The 18,957-nt window shown below is 46.2% G+C and overlaps 1 protein-coding gene across 1 annotated transcript in view; it reads right to left on the bottom strand.

Annotated features, from left to right (window-relative positions):
• Positions 1-4,353: 4,353 nt before the first annotated feature.
• Positions 4,354-18,957, bottom strand: part of FAM3B (FAM3 metabolism regulating signaling molecule B) — a 30,221-nt gene continuing 15,617 nt past the window's right edge. Inside the window, exons 4-8 of the mRNA XM_036876888.2 lie at positions 13,073-13,131; positions 12,150-12,200; positions 11,028-11,115; positions 9,784-9,916; positions 4,354-4,508 (exon numbers count right to left, since the gene is read on the bottom strand). Coding sequence (XP_036732783.1) covers positions 4,419-4,508; positions 9,784-9,916; positions 11,028-11,115; positions 12,150-12,200; positions 13,073-13,131 — 421 coding nt within the window. The 3' untranslated portion in view covers positions 4,354-4,418. The remainder of the gene's footprint in view (positions 4,509-9,783; positions 9,917-11,027; positions 11,116-12,149; positions 12,201-13,072; positions 13,132-18,957) is intronic.

Here is an 18,957-nt window from a genome sequence, read left to right as displayed (position 1 = left end):
CTTTTTTGGGTCCCTTCTTGAATTCTTCCTTGCAGGGAGGCCAAGGATGGATGATAGGGGTTCCACGCTCCACCGTCCAACACAGGGGCCAGTGTGGCTCCCGAGCATCTGAAACTTGGCTACTGTGACCGAGGACCTGAAGGTGTTACTCTGTGTTATTCTGATTAACTTAAGCATACTGGACCATGCATGGCATGGGCTGGTTCACTCAGATACGTGATCTGAAAGTTCTGAGAGGTCACATAGGCATCACACATGAGCCGTTCCAGACGTGTCATCCTCTCCCGATGTTAAGTGCTGAATACTCAAAAAAGGGAAGTCATGGTTTCCAGCACTGGCCCGTTGGTACAATGCTTAGCCTTGCTCTCGGCCTGGTTCCTATGCCCTGGAGAGTTCTCGCTGGGCAGAAGTCGGGAAGAGGGTAGGGCCAAGGCTATAAGGGCTCCATGCCCGGGAACTCAGCCCTGAGCCAGCGTGATCCGGCCCTTCTGGTCCTCAGTCACTTCACCTGTGCATCTTCAGGCCTGTGCCCAAGGGGGCCCGAAGGTCCCCTGCTCTGGGACCAGGGATGAGCCAGGCGCTCCCATCACCACAGTGTGGCCACCAGGGAGCCCCGAGGAGGCCTCAGGATGCCGGGGTGTTGGTACAGGAGGGAGGACGTGGGCCTCAGCTTCAGGTCTACTGCCCGATCCCCTCCAAAGCAAAACTAACAGAAATTGGGGAAAAAATTTCCAACACAAATCTGCTAATTCATTTGACTTACTGCCCTTGTGGGCATGTTTTCCTTTAAGGAAGGGACTTAGCAGCTTAACAAACATGAACACCTTGCATCAGGAGGTCACAGAGCTGGTTTCCTGGATGTGCGCTGAGCGCCTTGGGGCAGGGCCAGTGCAGGGCCTGGGCAGCCAGATCTGCCCGTGGTAGTTTTTATTTCACCCCTGATGTCTTTGTAACAGGTCCAGGCACATCCTCTGCTCCCGGAAAGGCGTGAGGGAAGGCACTGGGGAGGCCGGGCCAAGGGTCAGAGCTTAAGTGGAGGGAGCAGGAGCAGCTGGGGACCCTCCACCCCTGTCAAAACAGCATCTCCTCCTACTTGTCCCAGTGGCCTCTCCAGGAGGGACGAGGGTGGCCTGCACACTCACACTGCAGACAGGGTCCTCACCACCGGTGGCTGGTGACAAGTCCTGGGAGGAAATGAACACCCTAAGCAGCATCAAAATGCCCAGCTGTTCTCTGCTCAGTTCCTGGGCAGCCTGCAGGCCAGCAGCCTATCAGCTGCTGACCCTCTTGGAGGGGCCCTACCCCTGTGCATGTTCACAAGGCCCCCAGCCCTCTGCAGCCAGGGTGCACCCCTCAGGGACACAGCTCTCCCGAGCTGGTGTTCCTAACTGGACAAAGGGGGCCATGCAAACGCTTCCCCAGATCTATGAGATGGGGGCCCACGGGGTCCTGTGGACAGCAGAGTTCTGATGGGGGTGTTGGTTCCATGGGGCACAGCAGCAGAGGTCACTGTGGGGTGGAAGCCCACTGACTCCGCACACTCTGGGCTGCAGATGCTCCAGTGGGGATGGCAATGGGGCTCCACCCCAGGGCGGGGCAGGGAGGGATGGGGGCCACACCAGGGGTCTGGGCCTGTGGACCATGTCAGCTTCGCCTGGCATGTAGGACAGGGGCCGGCCTGGGGCGGGAGGTGCCAGTGTTTGCACTTGAGGGAGACAGAGCTCTGGAGGGGTTGTGAGTGTCCCAGCTGGTGATGCCCTGTTTCTCAGTCAGGAGCCAGGGCTGCTCCCCATTTGTGGGGCAGAAGGCTGAGGTCCCTTGGTAACAGAAACGCTGGAGGAGGTCAGGAAAAGCCCCGCCTTCCCCAGGAGGAGGCTGGAGACCCTGCCCTCTCCCTGGGAGGGGCAGCTACTCAGGCTGCCCCTGGCCGCCATTCTTAGGACCTGCCACGGTCAGGGCACGGCTGCGCTCTGGGGATGGCCCACACCTGCCAGGCCCTGCCCTGTGGGGGGCTTAGGATGCTCTGGGGTGATGTCTGCAAAGCTTCGGCAGACTTGGTGGCCTTTTTTTTTTTTTTTTTGGTAATAAACATCATATTTTTTGGAGAAGCTTTAGGAATGCAGCAAAATTGGAAGGAAGATAGAGATTTCCCATATACCCATGCCCTGCACATGCCCAGCCTCCCCACTATCCTCCCCCACCAGAAGTACATGTGTCACAACGGGGGAGCCTTCAGGGACAGGGCAGCATCACCCGGAGACCACAGTTTATGTCAGGGTCACTGGGTCCTGTGCGTTGTATGGGTTTGGGCAGATGCACTGCTGCACTCACCCTCCCTCACCCAGGCCCGCAGGCCAGCTCTGGGCTACTCCCCTGCCGCCCTCAGTGTGATCCACTCGCCTGTGGCCTCACCCTGACTCCTCCTGCAGCCCCCAGAAAGGGAGCTGGGTACCGCCGCCCACGCCTGTTCCCTAAGGGGAGGACACCCCCAGCCCCGAGCGAGTCCACTGAGCTCTGAGGGCCCGCGGCGCCCTGCCAGGCAGTGGCCACCCCCGGATGGTCCGCCACAGCTGAGATCGTTCTGGGGCTGTGAACTCACCAGAGGAGTCGGGAAGGGGGCTGACCACACGCCACCCACCTGGCAGCTGCTAGACCACACCTGCGCAGAGAAAGCACTGCCAGGGGGCCTGAACCACACACAACAGCCCAGGCCTGAAATCCCAGACGTGGTTCTGTCCTGGACGCTGCTCCGCTGCTCACCATTTTACCTAATGGGGTAAAATGGAACTTTAGGTGAAAAACACAAACCTAGAGAAAGAAGTATAGCCACGGCCCCCAGGGAGGAAGGGGCTCTAGGATGCTTGCTCTCTGTTCTCTGACAGGCAGGCTGGCAGTTGAGCAGCAGCTGACGCAGGGCAGAGACCCCGGAGCACTCCTGCCCAGCACGGCGGCCCAGGGAGGAAGGGCAGTGGCCACACTGGGTGCCTGGAAGGCAGGACACAGAACGTGGGCAATTCAGAACCCTGGGCCCCACGCCGATGCCCCAGGGAGAGCCCCAGGGAGAGCCCCAGAGGCCAGCAGAGGGGGAGGAGCCCCACGGCTATCTCAGGATGGGGGTGTCACATCCCAAGGAGGACTCTGGGATTTGCATGGCCAGGAGGCCTCTGAGGCCTACCTCTTACAGTGAATTAAGGTCAATGACGCTAGGATTATGATCATGTCATCACTTCAGCCAGGGTCAAAATGTGCTCCCTCCCCCTTTAAAAAAACCAAAACAGAAACGTCCCTTTGTACCAGAGTTTTGAATCAATGGAGGACTGTAATAGTGTCTTGGGGCTGTCATACATGTCCCCACAAACTGTTGGGGGCGGGGGTGCTTAAACAATAGGAGTTTTTTCTCTCACAGCTCTGGAGGCTAGAAGTCCAAGATCAAGGGGTGGCAGGGCCGTCCTCCCTCTACAGGCTTTGGGGGGCGTCTGTCCCAGGCTCTCCCAGCTGCTGGGGGCACTGGCCGTCTCTGATATCCCCTAGCTTGTCCGTGCTTCACCCGATCTTGCCCTCACCCTTGCACGGCTTCTCCCTGGGCCTGACTGTGCACATTTTCCCTTTTTGTAAGGACACGGTCATGTTCACTTAGGGCCACCCCACTCCATCTAGCTAATTACCAGATAAGGTCACCTTTGGGTTCTGGAGGTGAAGATTCAACTTGAGAATTTCAGGGAGACAGAACTCAGCCCATAACAGGGCCCCCTGCCAGGATCCCACCCAGTTGTTTGCAGACTTATCTGCAGAGACGTCCCAACTCCTGGAGGGCTCCTGCCCTGGCCAGAGGCCTGGAGGCGCCACACTCCCCTCTGGGCTGAACACTGCTTGGCTCCAGTGGTCACTGTATTTCCCCTCAATAGCCACCCCTCCGCTGTGGGAGGACAGTCATCTGCCCACTGCCTCATGGCTGACAGGGCTCGCCTGGAACTGGCGCAGGCTGCTTTGCCAAGCCCCTGCTGCTGCTCTTTCCTCTAGGGAATGACTGTCCGAAACGCGGGTGTGCTGATGACAGTGCAATGAGGTGTTTTTCTTTTCCTGCAGGACTGTCTGGACCACTCAGGGCTGAGCTTAGGGCTGATCGGAAAGTGGCTCCACATGTGGTCAGCAGCGGCTGCTGCCCCCAGCTGTCTCCTTTTTGGGTTTGCTGCATTCTCTTTAATAATGGCCATTCATTTCAGTTTTCCCACTCAGTAATCTCTTTACTATATAAACACTGGCATAAAAATATCATGTGCCAAGATTTTCTACAAATATTTCTTAGTTGAAGATAAACCCCAAATACTTATCAAATATTGACTGTTGGACAAGATTCTTGAGCCATTCCACACTGCATTTGTTTATTAAAAATACTCTTTTATTAAGGCCATGCAATGTTAGCTTGGCTTTTTTGGTATGCAGCCTTCTATCTGTATCTCTGCAGGCCAGCCAGAGTATCTGTTCCTCAGATGATCGGAGTGGTTGATCTGTGTGAGGAAAAAATAATTTAGTTTATCCACTCATCAGCAAACATTTTAGGAGTCAGCTATGGGCAAAATCATATAAAGAGAATCAGTTCCTGGGGTGCCACTTGCTCCAACCTACTCCGGGTGCTTGATTTCTTCCCAATGTGTTTCTTAATCATATTTGACCCAGGTGTTAATATAGCTCTAGAACTTTCTGCAATAATGCAAAAAAATGTTCTTAGAATCATGTTGTCCAATGGAGTGACCACCGGCCACATTTGACTACTGAGTACTTGAAATATGGCTAGTGTGACTGATGAACTGAATTTTAAATTCTTTTCACAAATTTAAATGTAAATGCAAATTTGGCTAGTAACTTCCAAATTGGACAGCATAGCTCTAATGCTTAGTTTCTAATTCCCTGAGAGTAGGACTTTATATTTTCTTCCAGGACTTTATTAGAGTTCCTTACACAGCAAATGTCTGTTCATATGGATTTGGGCTTCAGTCCTTTGTATCTTTAATTCTTTCACAGATAAGGGAGCACCTTAACTCTTAAAAATAACAATATGCACTTTAAGCTTTGAAATTCTAGCTTTACGTGGCTTTAAATATGTACATTTTTAATATAACAGCTTTTTAAAAACATAACAGCTTTGTGGAGATATAGTTTCCATACTAAAAATCCACCCATTTAAAGTATCCAATTCAATGGATTTTAGGATATTTCCCAGAGATAGGCAACTATCACCACAATCAATTTTAGGACATTCCATTACCTGAATAAGAAGCCACATACCTGTTAGTGGTCATCCCCCTTCCCTACAGACCCAGGCACCCACTCATCTGCTTTCTATTTCTATGGATTTTGCCTATTCTGGAAATTTCATATAAATGGGATTATACAATACATGATGTTTTGTGTTTGCATATTTTCAAGGTTCATCTTTGTTTTGGGTCATCAGTATATCATTTCTTTATATGGCTGAATAATATTCCAGTGTATGGTATACTATTTTTTATTCATACTTTTCTTATCCATTATTCAGACATTTGGATTGTTTCCCCTACTTGCCTGTTAAGAGTAATGCTGCTGTGCACGTTCAATGCATGCTTTTCTGTGAGCATGCTTTCATTCTCTTGGCTGTATATCTGTGAGTGCAACTGCTAGGTTATCTGGGAACTGTACGGCTAACTTTGGAGGAACTGCCAAAATGTTACCCACAGCAGCTCTGTTATTACATTTGCTTCAGTGGTGCAAGGGCTCTGATTTCTCCACAAGTTCATCAATACTTCTGATTATGTCCTATAATTACAGTCATCCTAGTGAGTGTGAGGTCGTATCTCGTTGTGGTTTTTACTTGTATTTTCCTGATGGCACATTTTCAGGTGCTTATTAGCCACCTGTATATCTTCTTAGAAGAAATGTCTGTTTAGATCCTTTGCCCATTTTTAAATGGACTTACTTGGGTTTTTTTATGAGTTGTAAGAACTCTTCATAAAGCTGGCTACAAGTTTTTTAGTTGCAAATATTTTCTCCCATTCTGTGGGTTATCATTTCACTCTCTTTTGCTGTTTATGGTTTTGGTGTCATCTCTAAGAAACCACAGCATAATCTCAGGTCACAAAGACTTATGCCTATGTTTTCCTCTAAGTGTTTAATAGTTCTAGCTTTTATGTATAATTATTTGACCCATTTTGACTTAATTTTTATATATGGTGTGAGGTAGGAGTCCACATTCATTCTTTTGTGTGTGTACATCTAGCTGTCTTAGTAACATTTTCTTGAACAGACTACTCTTTCCCAGAGGTCCCAGCATGGGAAAGCCCTGTGATAGTGGTGGAGAACAAGGACTGTAGTGGCTTTGCCGGCACACTGAGCAGAGCATGGACCTAAGAGTAGGAAGGGATTGGCTGGGCCAGAAAGAAGGGTTTGAACTCTGGCTCTGGATCACCGGGGACCAAGGACAGACCAGTCTGAAAGTGATGAGAATGATGGCCTCATGTTGAATATAACCAGCAGGGCAAGCTGACCACCCAGTCAGGGTGAAGGCACGGAAGCATATGAAATAATGGTCCTTGGGTCACACAGCTTGGGATAACTGGAGTCTGAGTCCAAACCCAGTTTACCTTCACTTCACACTTCTCATTTATTTCTCAATTTGTGGGTCTCAGATTCCTCCTTCATTATACAATTGGAATCAGTTTTAAAGTCTCTTATATTTTAAGGTCCACATCAATAGGTAATGGTTTGGCCAGTAAAGGCTTCTGAGCAGGGAATGACTCCCGAGCTGTGCTTGGAAAGCTGACTCTGGCGACAGCAGGGGCAATGGGTGTGAATGGTGGCTGGGGAGACCCTGAGGACTCAGGAGGCCCTCCAGTCTCGGTCATACCCCACCCGTAGGGAAATCCACAGCATGCAAGTCTGAACACCCAAACTATTAAGACCGAAGTGATTCCCTCAACAGTACTACCCTCGAGCTCTCAGCAGGACCCGTCTTGAGGCCCTGGCCTTGCCCAGGCCTCGCCAGCACAGGGGCAGGCATCCTGGGTGCCCCAAGCCGCAGCTCGGGTGACTCCTGCCACTGCTGCTGGGCTCAGCTCTCGTCTTTGTATTCTTGTCCTAACAGGGACAGTAACTTTCAACCGAGACGTGTAGGCAAGACAGGCATTTTGCTGAAATTCCTTTAGAGCCACTGATTCAAAACACCCTGGTTCTCTGAACTCAGGGCAGGCTTTGGACACCCCGTGTTTCCTTGATTTCTCCCATTTCAGAAACTCTCTTATAAATAGGAAAGCAAGGGTCTCTGCTACTTTGCAATTCAAATGAGGCTTTACTTTGTATGTCTTAGCCAAATATTAATAGAGAACCTGTTTGTTGAGATTTGAGTTAAAAGGCACTCAAGCCTCACTCTTAGCTTTTCTGATAAATCTGGACCCACCTGCCCATTGGAGGGGAACAGCATCACCGGCCCCAATAATGATGACAGGCGCTGGTGAGCATGAGACTTCCCTGGCCTGCCAGCCCTCCAGCCAGCCGTGGTCCCATGGCTCACCACTCCCCTTGCTGGTTCAGTGACCTGGGGCAGTGGTGGGGCGGGCCGGCCCGGTGCCTGGCCGGGGAGAGGGGGTCCGTGGAGGAGGGCAGGAAGGCAGGGCCAGACGGCTGGGGAAAGGGCAGAGACGGTGCAACATGATGCCAGGGAGGTCTGAGTGTGTGCGGGCAGTGGGCCTGCCCCTCCCTGTGCCTGGGAGCTCCCTGGCCAGGCCCCATCTGAGATCCCCATTCTGCTGGCTGGCTTAAGACCTGAGCATCAGTGCTGTTTAAGGAGAACCAGGCTGGGCAAGGAGGTTGGGGTGAACTGGCCCCAGGGACAGGGGAGGCACTGGGAAGGCCCAGATGCTCTGGATTCCAGGACTCCACGCTCAGTTCTCTGCTGAGGCCCACCTGCTGCTCTAATGCAATCCTCAAGGACCCTTATGTGATAGTTATTGTCTTTACCCTCTTCTCACAGAGGATGATTCTGAAGCACAGAGAGGTTAAGTAACTTTCCCAAGACCACTCAGCTAGGTAGATAAAGCCTGGAGATCTGTAAGATGCCAGCCTGGCACTGATCATCCAGGGGAGGAGAAGGTGACCCTGTATTACTACAGAGTTGGCCCGAGGAAAGCCACGGGTCAAAGGTCTGCATCCCCACATCACAGCTGCTGGGCCCTGAAGAATTACCCTGTGGTCATTTCATTGCATAGAGTAGAAAACAAGCCCAGAGAGGCCAAGTGGCTTGTGCACATATGGTCCCTAGCAAACCTGACCCTGGACACTGAGCTCCTGTCCCTCAGCCATTCCCTGCTCGTCTCCCCACTGTGTGGATCCAGGCAGGGGTGACCCACAGAGCCCCACAAGGCAGAGTCCAGGGAATGCCTCCCTTGTTAGGACAACTCCGTGAGGTCTCAGCTGTACACTGGTGTGCAGACCCAGCCATCAGCAGACCCATGCTAGGGCCCTGGGGACATCCTGACTCGCTCTGCAGGACTGGCTTCCTAGCTGTGAAAGACCAGGGCAGTTGCAGGGAGAAAGTGTGCTGTTTCAGACGCATGGTAAAATAACCACGATTTCTGCGCCTCGGGGGTGCTACCATAGCGGGTATCAGAGAAGCTCTAGGGCTTCCCTGCAGAACTGGTCCCAAATCATCTGGATGTGCGGCCATACTGAGGCGGCACCTTGTCCCACCCCCTTCTCCTCCACATGGTGTCCTGCTGGCAAGGAGAGGCCCAGCTGCCCATTTGATTCTGTCTGTCTTCCTTCCAGACCATCACAGTGCCCCCCAGGGTAAGGAGGAGACTGGGACCAGATGTCGGGGCCTAAAGGCAGAAGCAACCCCTTGCACACCTTAGATGCCTTCAAATCTCTGCCTCCTTTGAATTTCTTGCTTGAGGAAGGAGGCCCTTCTCCTCAGGAATAGCAAGAGGCCCCGCTCCTTGGTCGTGCGTCCGAGTCCTCCACGTGGGAAGCTGTGTGTGTCAACCCTGGTTCCTGGGAAGCTGTGTGTGTCAACCCCGGTTCCTGGGGAGCAGTGTGTCTGCAAGTCTGGAGGATCACCCCAGAAGTAGTAGCTTCTCAATCCTGTAGCACTTTGCCAACCCTCAGTTGGAATTTTCACAGGTGACAAAGTTAATACATTTGAGCTTTATTCTTTTACTGTTTACTTTTCTCTGATAAATACAGGACATAATGGGAGGGACTGATAACCATGTGACATGTTCAGGCTACAGTGACAGTGAAAGCTGCGTTTACCTGGTGTGCTTGGTGCCTCCTGTGCAGAGCTGGGCCATCGTCCAGCCCCTGGGAAGTGAGTGCTGCTGCCCCAGATCAGAGCACAGGGACAGAGGCTTGGGACAGACTGTGCTGGCTACAGCGTGACAGGAAACCTGTAGCCCATTCAGAATGTTCTACTTTTAAGAGAATGCAGAAGCTTGAATTTTCAGACACATGCCTTTGTAATGAGGACATAATGGGAAGGGTTTGCCAACGTCTTATGATGGATGGTTTCAGGAGGGGCTATTGCATGGAAGGTGTAATTTTTCCCGCATTTAGGGAAGCGGAATCTCAGGCCCAGAACTGCGGCTAGAGGGGCGGGTGTTCAGACCCAAGCAGCCATCCCACCTTGCCCCGGGAGGCACGCATGTGGTGGGAATACATGTGGGGACAGGGCACTGCCACTGACCCACAGCCTTTCGGATTGCAGCACGGAGTGTGCTAGCAGGCTGCGGGAAGAGATGTTTAAAAGCCACTCACCTTTTCTCTCTGAATTCCGGCAGGAAGTTCAAAGCCTTTTGCTGCAAGAAATACCCAGCTTGACCTGAACTTCATGCTTCTGATTTCTTTACTTCCAAGTGCTTGTATGGCCTGCTTAGCATCCTCCTTCAGTCTGGGGGGCAAGAGAGAAAGTGTCTGAATGCCTCGCATGGCTGCTTTGGTGGGTCACACTACCTGTCCTAGGACAGAGCTTTCTAGCGACTCAACCCCTCCTAGGGGGTATGATGGAGGAAAATGGCCCACATGCTGGTTAAGGATATCAAACTCCTACTGAAACATGTGACAATACCCAGGACTGTTTAAGACTCAGTTTTGAGCTGTAATTCTCAATCCTGAAAAGCCAGGGTTTTATGGCATCCCCCCATTTAGCCAACTTGATTTTTACTGACCACAAAATAAGGTAGACAGAAGTTTCTGAAAGGTGAAAGCAAAGGTCAAAGCTGTCCCTTTCATATTCAGAAAAGTCAATATAAGAAAAGAAGAAACAGCCCAAAATAATACTGCCATTCATAAAAGGGTATGACTTGTAAGTAAGCAAGAGAAGGGTCCAAGTAAGCAAAGGAAGGAAGGCAGAAAAGAAAAATATATATGTAATGTTCAAATTTTCCTAAATGAGTTAAATCTGAGTTTTCCAGGGTGCCTATCAAAGAACTTCAGTCTGGTAAGATGCTCTATGGAAAATGGATCTGAGGTCAAACAAATTTGGGAAACACTGTGCTCAGGAGCCCATCTTGGAAATTCACAAAGCAAATGAGCATGTGGAGGCTCTTGCGCTTTGCAGTGAAGATGCACCTATTTCCACAGAAGAGCACACACGTGGATAAACACTGAACCTCATCAACTCCTCCCCAGAGAAAATATGCACGTGTGTGTCTCTTTTCCCTTCCTCTTCTCCGTGTATAGAGAAAGATTCTCAGTGTCCTTTCATATTTCTGTTAACTCCCACCCTGGGCTTGCCTTTTCTATCCTAATTATGGCCAGCAGGGGCTCTGTCTGACTACCTGGTAATATCCCTTAGCTTCCAGGCCTTAAGGACCCCACTGGCTGGTCATTTTCTCAGAAACACACTGTTGTCAGGGTGCCCGTTCCTTTCCCTTAAAGCAGCACCTGCTCCTTGGATTCGCGTGCTTTCCTACAGGCTGCCGCTGACCGGCCCGGCACTCTCCACCCAGCTGGCCTCCCCTCCCGGTCCCCACCGCTGTGACAGCTCCACCCACACTCACCTGCTGCTGCCATCGTCATGGGTCACCATGAAGAGCAGGGACTTGGGAGGCACACTCTGAATAAACTTTGTCATCACCCCAGAGTTGTCTGTTGGGTCAATGCAAATCAGTGTGAGGAGCTTCTCTGTTACTGAGGCTCTTGCCCCAGATGCTGCAGTTGCTCTGTCCTCAGCGTCTGTGTCCACTCAGAAGCCTGACCCCACAGCTGACGCCGAGATGTACACATGGAGCCCTAGCTCTTTACCAGTACATGGCTGCTGGTTCCTCGGAGGTGACCCTCGGAGGTGAGCAGCATGATTAGATCATAAAGACTCTAGTAATCCAGCTTGGGACCAGCAACAACTTTGGCAGGTGGAATGCTGCCTGCAATTACTAACGAAGCCCCGAGCCACGTGTGACCATCCTAGGGCAGAGCTGCCCCAGGAAATGGAGGGGCGGAGTGGGGACGGAAGTACAGAACTTTGGGGACTAGGCACGGGTAAGTCTTTGCTGAGAGACCTGTCTGTGCCTTCCACGAAGAAAAGAAAGGTTAACCTCAAATCTCATTATTTACACTGGATCTTGGTATTTATAGTTATGCTTAAGTTAACTACAGAGTAAAAATGCATAGCTTCCATCCCATGCACCCAGCCATTGTTATTACTCTCCTCTCTATCTTTATAAAGAATTGTTTTTAATAACTCTCAGAGTTAAATAAAAATAAAAGGGGCTGGTACATCCTGACAACTGCAGTGAAGAGCCAGTGCCCAGAGTGGGGAGACCACTGAAGGCGGATGGGCGCCACGGACGCAGTGGCGATGAGGGTGTCCAGGGCTGGACGCTCACCATGTTGTTTTACAGATATTTGATTAAAAAATTTTTTCCCTTTTTCCTGTTAGCTGATGAAAGAACAGAAGGAAAAGACCCAGGCCAAGTGTGATCAGAGAAAAGACATTTTGTAGATGATGCCTTCCAATTTTATTATATGTACTCCATTCGCCTAAAGGCCATTCTAGAATACTTTCACATGCAATTTTTTAGTAGACAAAGTAAGAATGTTTGACGTTTTCTGTTTGTGGTTCTTTTTATCTTACTTTGTGCTTACAAACCATTTTAATTTTCATAGGAAAAGAGTTTTCTTACCACCTCCGTACATGTCAAAATATTGTGTTGCTGTCACTTTCCCGGTCACATCTGGAAATAAAAGAAACAGTTTTTTGGAGAAAGTTCCTTGGACTCAGGGCTTCTCTGTGGCACCATGGCTCCCCAAACGGCATATTTCTCCTCCGTCCCCTTGGAGGAAGCATGACCTCTGTGCTGACCCAGGGAAGGCTGCACCCCCGGAGGGGCATTTCCCATGCAGGTCAGAAACAGGCTTCTCAGCTGCCCTACAAGTTTCTTCGCATCTGCTTCCAGTGAGATTTGATCCTGCAGTCTTCCCGGCTACTCCGCCTCTTCTACAGAAAGGCCAGAGCCCTACCTCAGCCCTTCCTGCTTCCTACGTTAGCTTTTCTGCCTGACCATCAGACTGGGCAGGTTTTGCGTCGGGGTTCCCACAGCCCCGCCCATGGTCCCTGGGCCCAGGCTCACCACAGGAGCACCCCACCCTGCCTCTGCATGGTTTTTACTGTTAGGGGCCCGGCAATCCTGACAGAAGTTCCTCCCAGAGCTTTGCTTCTGCTGAGGCCCTAGTCATCTTTTATCACAGAGGTGGGAACTGGCTGGCGCCATTACCCTCTGCAGGGCCACCAGGAATGTGACTGCAACCCCAGGACGGTCTGGGCCCCCAGGGCCTGTGATCTGGCTTTACCCCTACCTTCTGCTGGTCCTTTCTTGTTTTTCTAAGTCTACTTATATTTGATTTAAGGGTATTTTTTTTTGTAGGAACCACAAATAATCTGCAAAGTGAGCCACTGTAAAAGTAATTCAATACATAATTTTATAACACATTAAAATATAAACCTAGACCCAGTTGTGTGCAAAAATTATCAAAAACCCAAGGTATCTTTGAAAATCCCACCAGGTGCTTTTAGAGAAGTTTCACAGGAAACTTTATAATAACTTACAATTGACAACGGCAATATTTATTCCTCTTCCAACATTTCCTGTCTTTTCTCCTATGATCCTGAAATGTAAGTAAGTGTCAGTCAAAGGACTCCTTTCTTACTGAGCAATGCACCTCCCTGCTGGGAAAGATGTTTCGGGAGAATCGCTGTCCCCACCCTCCCCCTCCCTGCGTCACTTATCAGACCCATACAGGTGTGCCGGCCTTGACCCTGCTCCCCTGGAAGTCACCCCATACTCACTCCACACCCCACTCCCACCCCCAAGTTTCTGCAGACTGTGTCCCTCAGGGAACCTGGAAACTGCACTTAATTTTATGAGTTAGACAGATGGCCAGGGAAAGGAATGTCTAATATTTGTTTAGCACAGGCTCTTGAGAACATTTTTTGTTCGTAAAAAATCCTCAACCACCTCATGAGCACTCATTTTTCCATTTTATAAATATGAATGTAGATAAAGTAAGAGGAAGAGGGGGGCAACTGGAGATGGATCTAACCAAGTCTGGCACCAACGCCTACATGCCCACCCCCCTCAGCGTACCGGCGGAAGCTTCACTGGACCTGTGGCGACCTTTCTATACAATCACAAATATAATCCATCTTATCTCCTTAAATAAATACCTTGTGTTACTTCTTTTAAACTGGAGAGAACATGAAACGTCACCTTCAGAGGGATTGTGCCCAAACCAGGAAGAAGACTAACTGGCTTTCCTGGAGAGGCGAGTTACTACCAAAGATCTTGGGAATTTGGGTGTGTGTGCACGCACATGTGTGCGCTCACCCTCTGCCAAAGATTAGAATCAATGATACGTTAGCTTCAAAAAAAGAATTTGGATGCTTTTCTCCCTTTTCCATGCTTTGGAATAGTGAATATGGCATTATAAGGTTCTGCTCTTGACATATTTACCTCATCTCCCTGGGGTCCTTCTAGGCTAAGTGCTTTTTTGAAGGAGTAGTTTTCTGACAATTTTACAAAATATCCCATCAAAACTTGAGAAAGAAACTTCTACTTATGCAAACGGAAAATTGGGTAATCTGAACCTACTCTCCCATAAGGTAAAAAAAAGGAGTTTTTTTGTTTTAACAGATTTGTTTGGATATGTTAAAGATTTAATAAGGTAGTGACAATTCCTGGGACATGATGAGGGAGAAGATGAAATGTCAAATGTCAAGGTGGTGAGCCCAGCATTTGAAGCTACTTTCCCCTAGGAGCATCTGCTCATTCCAGAAAAGCTAGCAAAGAAAATGAGTAGCCCTTCTGACCACCACCTGAGGCCAGGGGGACAGAAGGTGGATGCCAGGGCTCACCAAAGGGAGGGCTATATGCTGTGTATTGCTTTGATATGATTTCAAATCCACTTTTTATGACTTAAGTAAGGTTGTTTCATCCATTTGCTTATGGCAAAGACAAAAAGAGCTGGTTTAGAAGTAAAGTTGTTTTGATACAGGAATGAAGTGAGTTGTGTTAGGATGTCATTATCTATCTGTTCTTGCCAATAAGAACTCTGTAGCTCAGGTGCTTAGGGCGACCCCTCCCCCTCCCCTGGGGGTTTGTCAGTGAAAGCATATGAAAAAGCAGCTATGGCAAGGGGGGCATTTAGGCTGTAAATTCTAGGAGCTTGTGAGGACATACAGAGGGTGTTCAGTCTGGCAAGGCAACTCTTTGCTGATCTAAAATAGCTCTCCTAAGACCTTGGGGCAATTAGCTCCTGCCTTGGCAAAGGGACTCTTTCACCAGCAGTGGGGAGAGCTGTGCAGCAGCCCTAGAAAGATTATCTTGCCAGTCAACATCACGCCCATGTTCCCTAGAAACAGGGACTTTTACTTTCATGCTGGCATCTGGATGTCAGCTTTCAGTTGGTTAAGTCATCACTCCCAAGGACCAGATGTAAAATGTAGACCTCAGCTAAATTTGGATTTTATTCCTTTCATATCCCCTTGCCTGGAACAATAGTGTGATTAATCTGTCATTGGTTTGAAGTATGTTATTTCTTTATTGGCTTATTAAGAGACATTATCCTGTATGCTACTGGCTTCTGAGATTCCTGCAGTGAACCTGTGTTAAAAAGATTGCTGGCAAAGAAGACAAACTCAGTCTCTGAACATTAATGTGTCTCCCAAAACAAAACAGCCATGTTAAATCCCTCAATCTTGTTTGAGTTGGGGTTAAAAGGGTTGAATCCTAAAAGCAAGGTGAACCAGAAATAAATCACTGCAGCTTAGTATATGTCAACTGGGTGGTCAGGGAAACATATCAATCCTTAACACTTATTCAGATTATTCTGTCCTGCTAATGGTTCCAGGTCCCTGGCAGAAGCAAACAAAAGTCCTCAGAAAAAGAAGATATTATCATCTAAAGCCTCAATTAAAAATATTCTTCTCAAATGCACTGTCTGGCACACTATCAAATGTAATCTGGCACATAAATAAAGAAACCAAGAAAAACAAGAACCCGTGGAACCAGCAGAAAACAATATAAAATGATGAAAGACTTGCAAGGGCTCCAAATAGTAGAATTATCCAACAGACTTTAAAATAACTATAGTTAATATGTTCAAGATGATAAGCAAAACTAAAAATTTTAGAACAAGAAACAACAAAAAATATGAAGATTAGAAAGAGAACTAAAATGAAATTCTAAAACTAAAATAATGTAATAACTAAAATAAATAGTTAATGGATGGGTTTAAGAGCAGATTAGACAGAGCTAAAGACAGAATTAGTGAACTGGAAAACAGTTCAGAGGAGAACAGCTCTGTCCACACAAAGGACAGAGAGATTTAATGATGGAAAATACAAAATAAACTATAGGCTATAGAGAATATAATAATAAGGTCTAACTTATGTTTCACTAAGAGTCTCAGAAGAACAGGATAAAGTAAATGGGGAAGAAGATGCAACATCAGAGAATTTATTAAATGTGATGAAGAATTTCAATACATACATACTTAAGAAGCTCAATCAGCCCCAAATAAGACAGAGCAACTGCAGCAGACACAGCAGGGCACAAGTGCTAAAAGCCAAAGACAAGGAAAGAGTCTTAAAGGCAGTCAGAGATGGGGAAAAGAGGCAGTTACTTTCACAGTAGCAGCAATTACATATCCAGCTGACTTCTCAAGGGAAACAAGAGAAGTCAGGAGACAATGGAATAATATCCATTTTGAATGAATGTAATAGCTAACACAGCCTGGAAAAATATCTTTCAGCAAAGAAAATGGGCTAAACATATTTCACAGAAAGAGAAACTGACAGAATTCACAACCAGCAGACCATATAGAAGCTTTTGTTTTGTACATTTTGCTATAATAAACCTCATCTATAAGTATTAGCTGTTGTTGAGTCTTATGAGTCTTTCTAGAGTATCACTAAAGTTGAGAGTGGCTGTGAAGCACACCACACAGAAAAAAAACAATATCCAACTGAAATAATGTGTGCACCAAGAGACATAAACAGGACTATTTATAGCACAATTACACATACAATAGCTCTAAACTAGAAATGACCCATATGTCATTCAATAGTAGACTGGATAAATAAACTGTAGCATATTCCTGCAATGCAATATTATACAGCAATTCAAATCAATGAATGATAGCTACACCCAACATCAAGGATAATTCTCGCAAATACAATTTTGGGCAAAAGAAGTCAGACACAAAAGAGTATATTGTTTATGATTCCATTTATATAAGGTTCAAAATAGACAAAATTAATGGCTTATGCATGTAATGCATGCTTAAGGCTTAAAACTCAAGAAAAGCAAGGAAATGATCACCATAAAAGACAGAATAGAGATTACCATATAAGGAAAGGGGGACTGCATTTGGTAAGGGAAACACAGAGGGTTTGTGGCATGCTAGCAATAGTCTATTTCTTAGCCTGGGTGGTGGGTACATAAGTATTCACTCATTACAAAACAAAATATTCACAAGATTATCCATTGCAATATTATTTGTAGTACTAGAAGATATCAAACATTAAAAACATCAGTGTAGAACTGATTGAATAAACTATGGTAAATCCATGCTATAGAATACTATGCACTCATAAAAAGGAGTAAGGAAAATCTCTATGTACTGATATGGGGGATCTCTATTACACTGTTAAATGAAAAAGGCAAAGTGCAGAATTGTATATATATACATACACACACACATGCACACTATTATAGATACATACACAATATACATACATTTATACATATATACATAGTTATACTCACACACACATATGTATATATATAAAGTGCATACATGAGTATGTATTAATTATATTCACAATTTTCTTATTTTTGACAAAAAACAAACACTGAAAGGATAAGTCAGAAACTAAAAAAATTAATGGAAATGGAAATGGGTGAACAAAGTGGTAGGTTTAGGGAAGATTTCTTTACATATAATTTCATTCTGTAATTTTATAATGTGATTTTTGAACCACATAAATGCATTACAAATTCAAAAGTTAAATATAATGCAAATTAAAACAAAACAAGCCCTAGAATTGAAAACAAACCGAAATAAATCCAACTGTATATCAAATATGTAATATAACTATATAACTACAGAAAAATAATTACTTCATATGACTTTGGACACAGTACTCAGATTGTATACTCTTAATGGGATATTTTTAAGACAAAAAGAGCTGCAAAGAAATCTTGAGTTTCACTCAGTAGTTGTATTATTAACACCTATGTTGGTATTGCAATTTGAAAGCAAACAACAGTATACTAGGAACCCAGATATTTGAGCATAAGAAAGAAGAGCTAAAAATGCAAAATCAAATGGTTAAAACTACAAAATCAAAGACCTTAAGGAGAAAAGGAAAACCCTGCAATATTAAATTTGAAATGGAGATGCTAATGTAAATTCATGATCTCAAACATGTATACGTTTCTTAATTTTTTCTACTATAAATGCTTAGAAGCACAAATACCCCTAAGCCACTAAGTGGCTATGAGCTCACTTAGTATTCAGATTTTAGTCTCTGAATGCTATAACCTAAAGGAACAGCCCTTTAAAGGAAATGGCTGATTTCAGGTCTGGACAAAGAAAGACTAAGGTGAGCTTAGTTATGCTATAAATCAAGAGAGCATTCTACACAATAATAATAATAATAATAATAATAATAATAATATACACACACACACACATATCAATCTTGGCTCCCAGTTTCTGACACTAAAGAACTCCTAAATTCCTTGTAAAACCCTTGTAAATTCACATTATGAAACTGAAAAAGGCAAACTATATAATCACCTCAAGAGATGCAGAAAATACATCTGACAAAATCCAATATCCATTGCTGAGCAAAACTCTTAACAACCTTGGAATAGAAGAGAATTTCCTTAACCTGATAAAGAGCATCTCTGAAAAATCCTGGTTAACATCATACTTAATGATGAATGATTGGATGCTTTCTCTCAAAGATGAGGAAAGAGGTAAGGAGGCCTGCTCCCATCATTTCTGTTCAGCATTGTAATGGAGGTTCTATCCAATGCAATTAGGCAAGAAAAAGAAATCGAAGGCATGCAGATAAGAAAAGAGGTGATATAACTGCCTTATTTTGTAGATAACATTATAACCTATGTAGAAAACCCAATGTAATCTACAACAAAGCTACTAGACCTAATAAGAGAGTGTAGCAAAGTTGTGGGATATAGCATCATTATATAAATGTGGATTGTATTTCTATATATTAGGAATGAACAACTAGAAATTAAAAAATTTTAAAATATGCAATAACATGAAAAATGAGATACTTTGAGATAAATATGGTAAAAGATCTGCAAGATGTGTACACTGAAAACTATAAAACATTGCTGAGATAATTTAAAGATATAATAAATGGGGAGCTGTGTTAAGTAAAAGACTATTTTTCTCAGATGT

The sequence above is a fragment of the Manis pentadactyla genome, chromosome 1 (genome assembly GCF_030020395.1).
Source record: "Manis pentadactyla isolate mManPen7 chromosome 1, mManPen7.hap1, whole genome shotgun sequence".
NCBI lineage: Eukaryota > Metazoa > Chordata > Mammalia > Pholidota > Manidae > Manis > Manis pentadactyla.
Note: the sequence above shows the minus strand (reverse complement) of the source record. Positions and strands in the feature narration are given on the sequence as shown.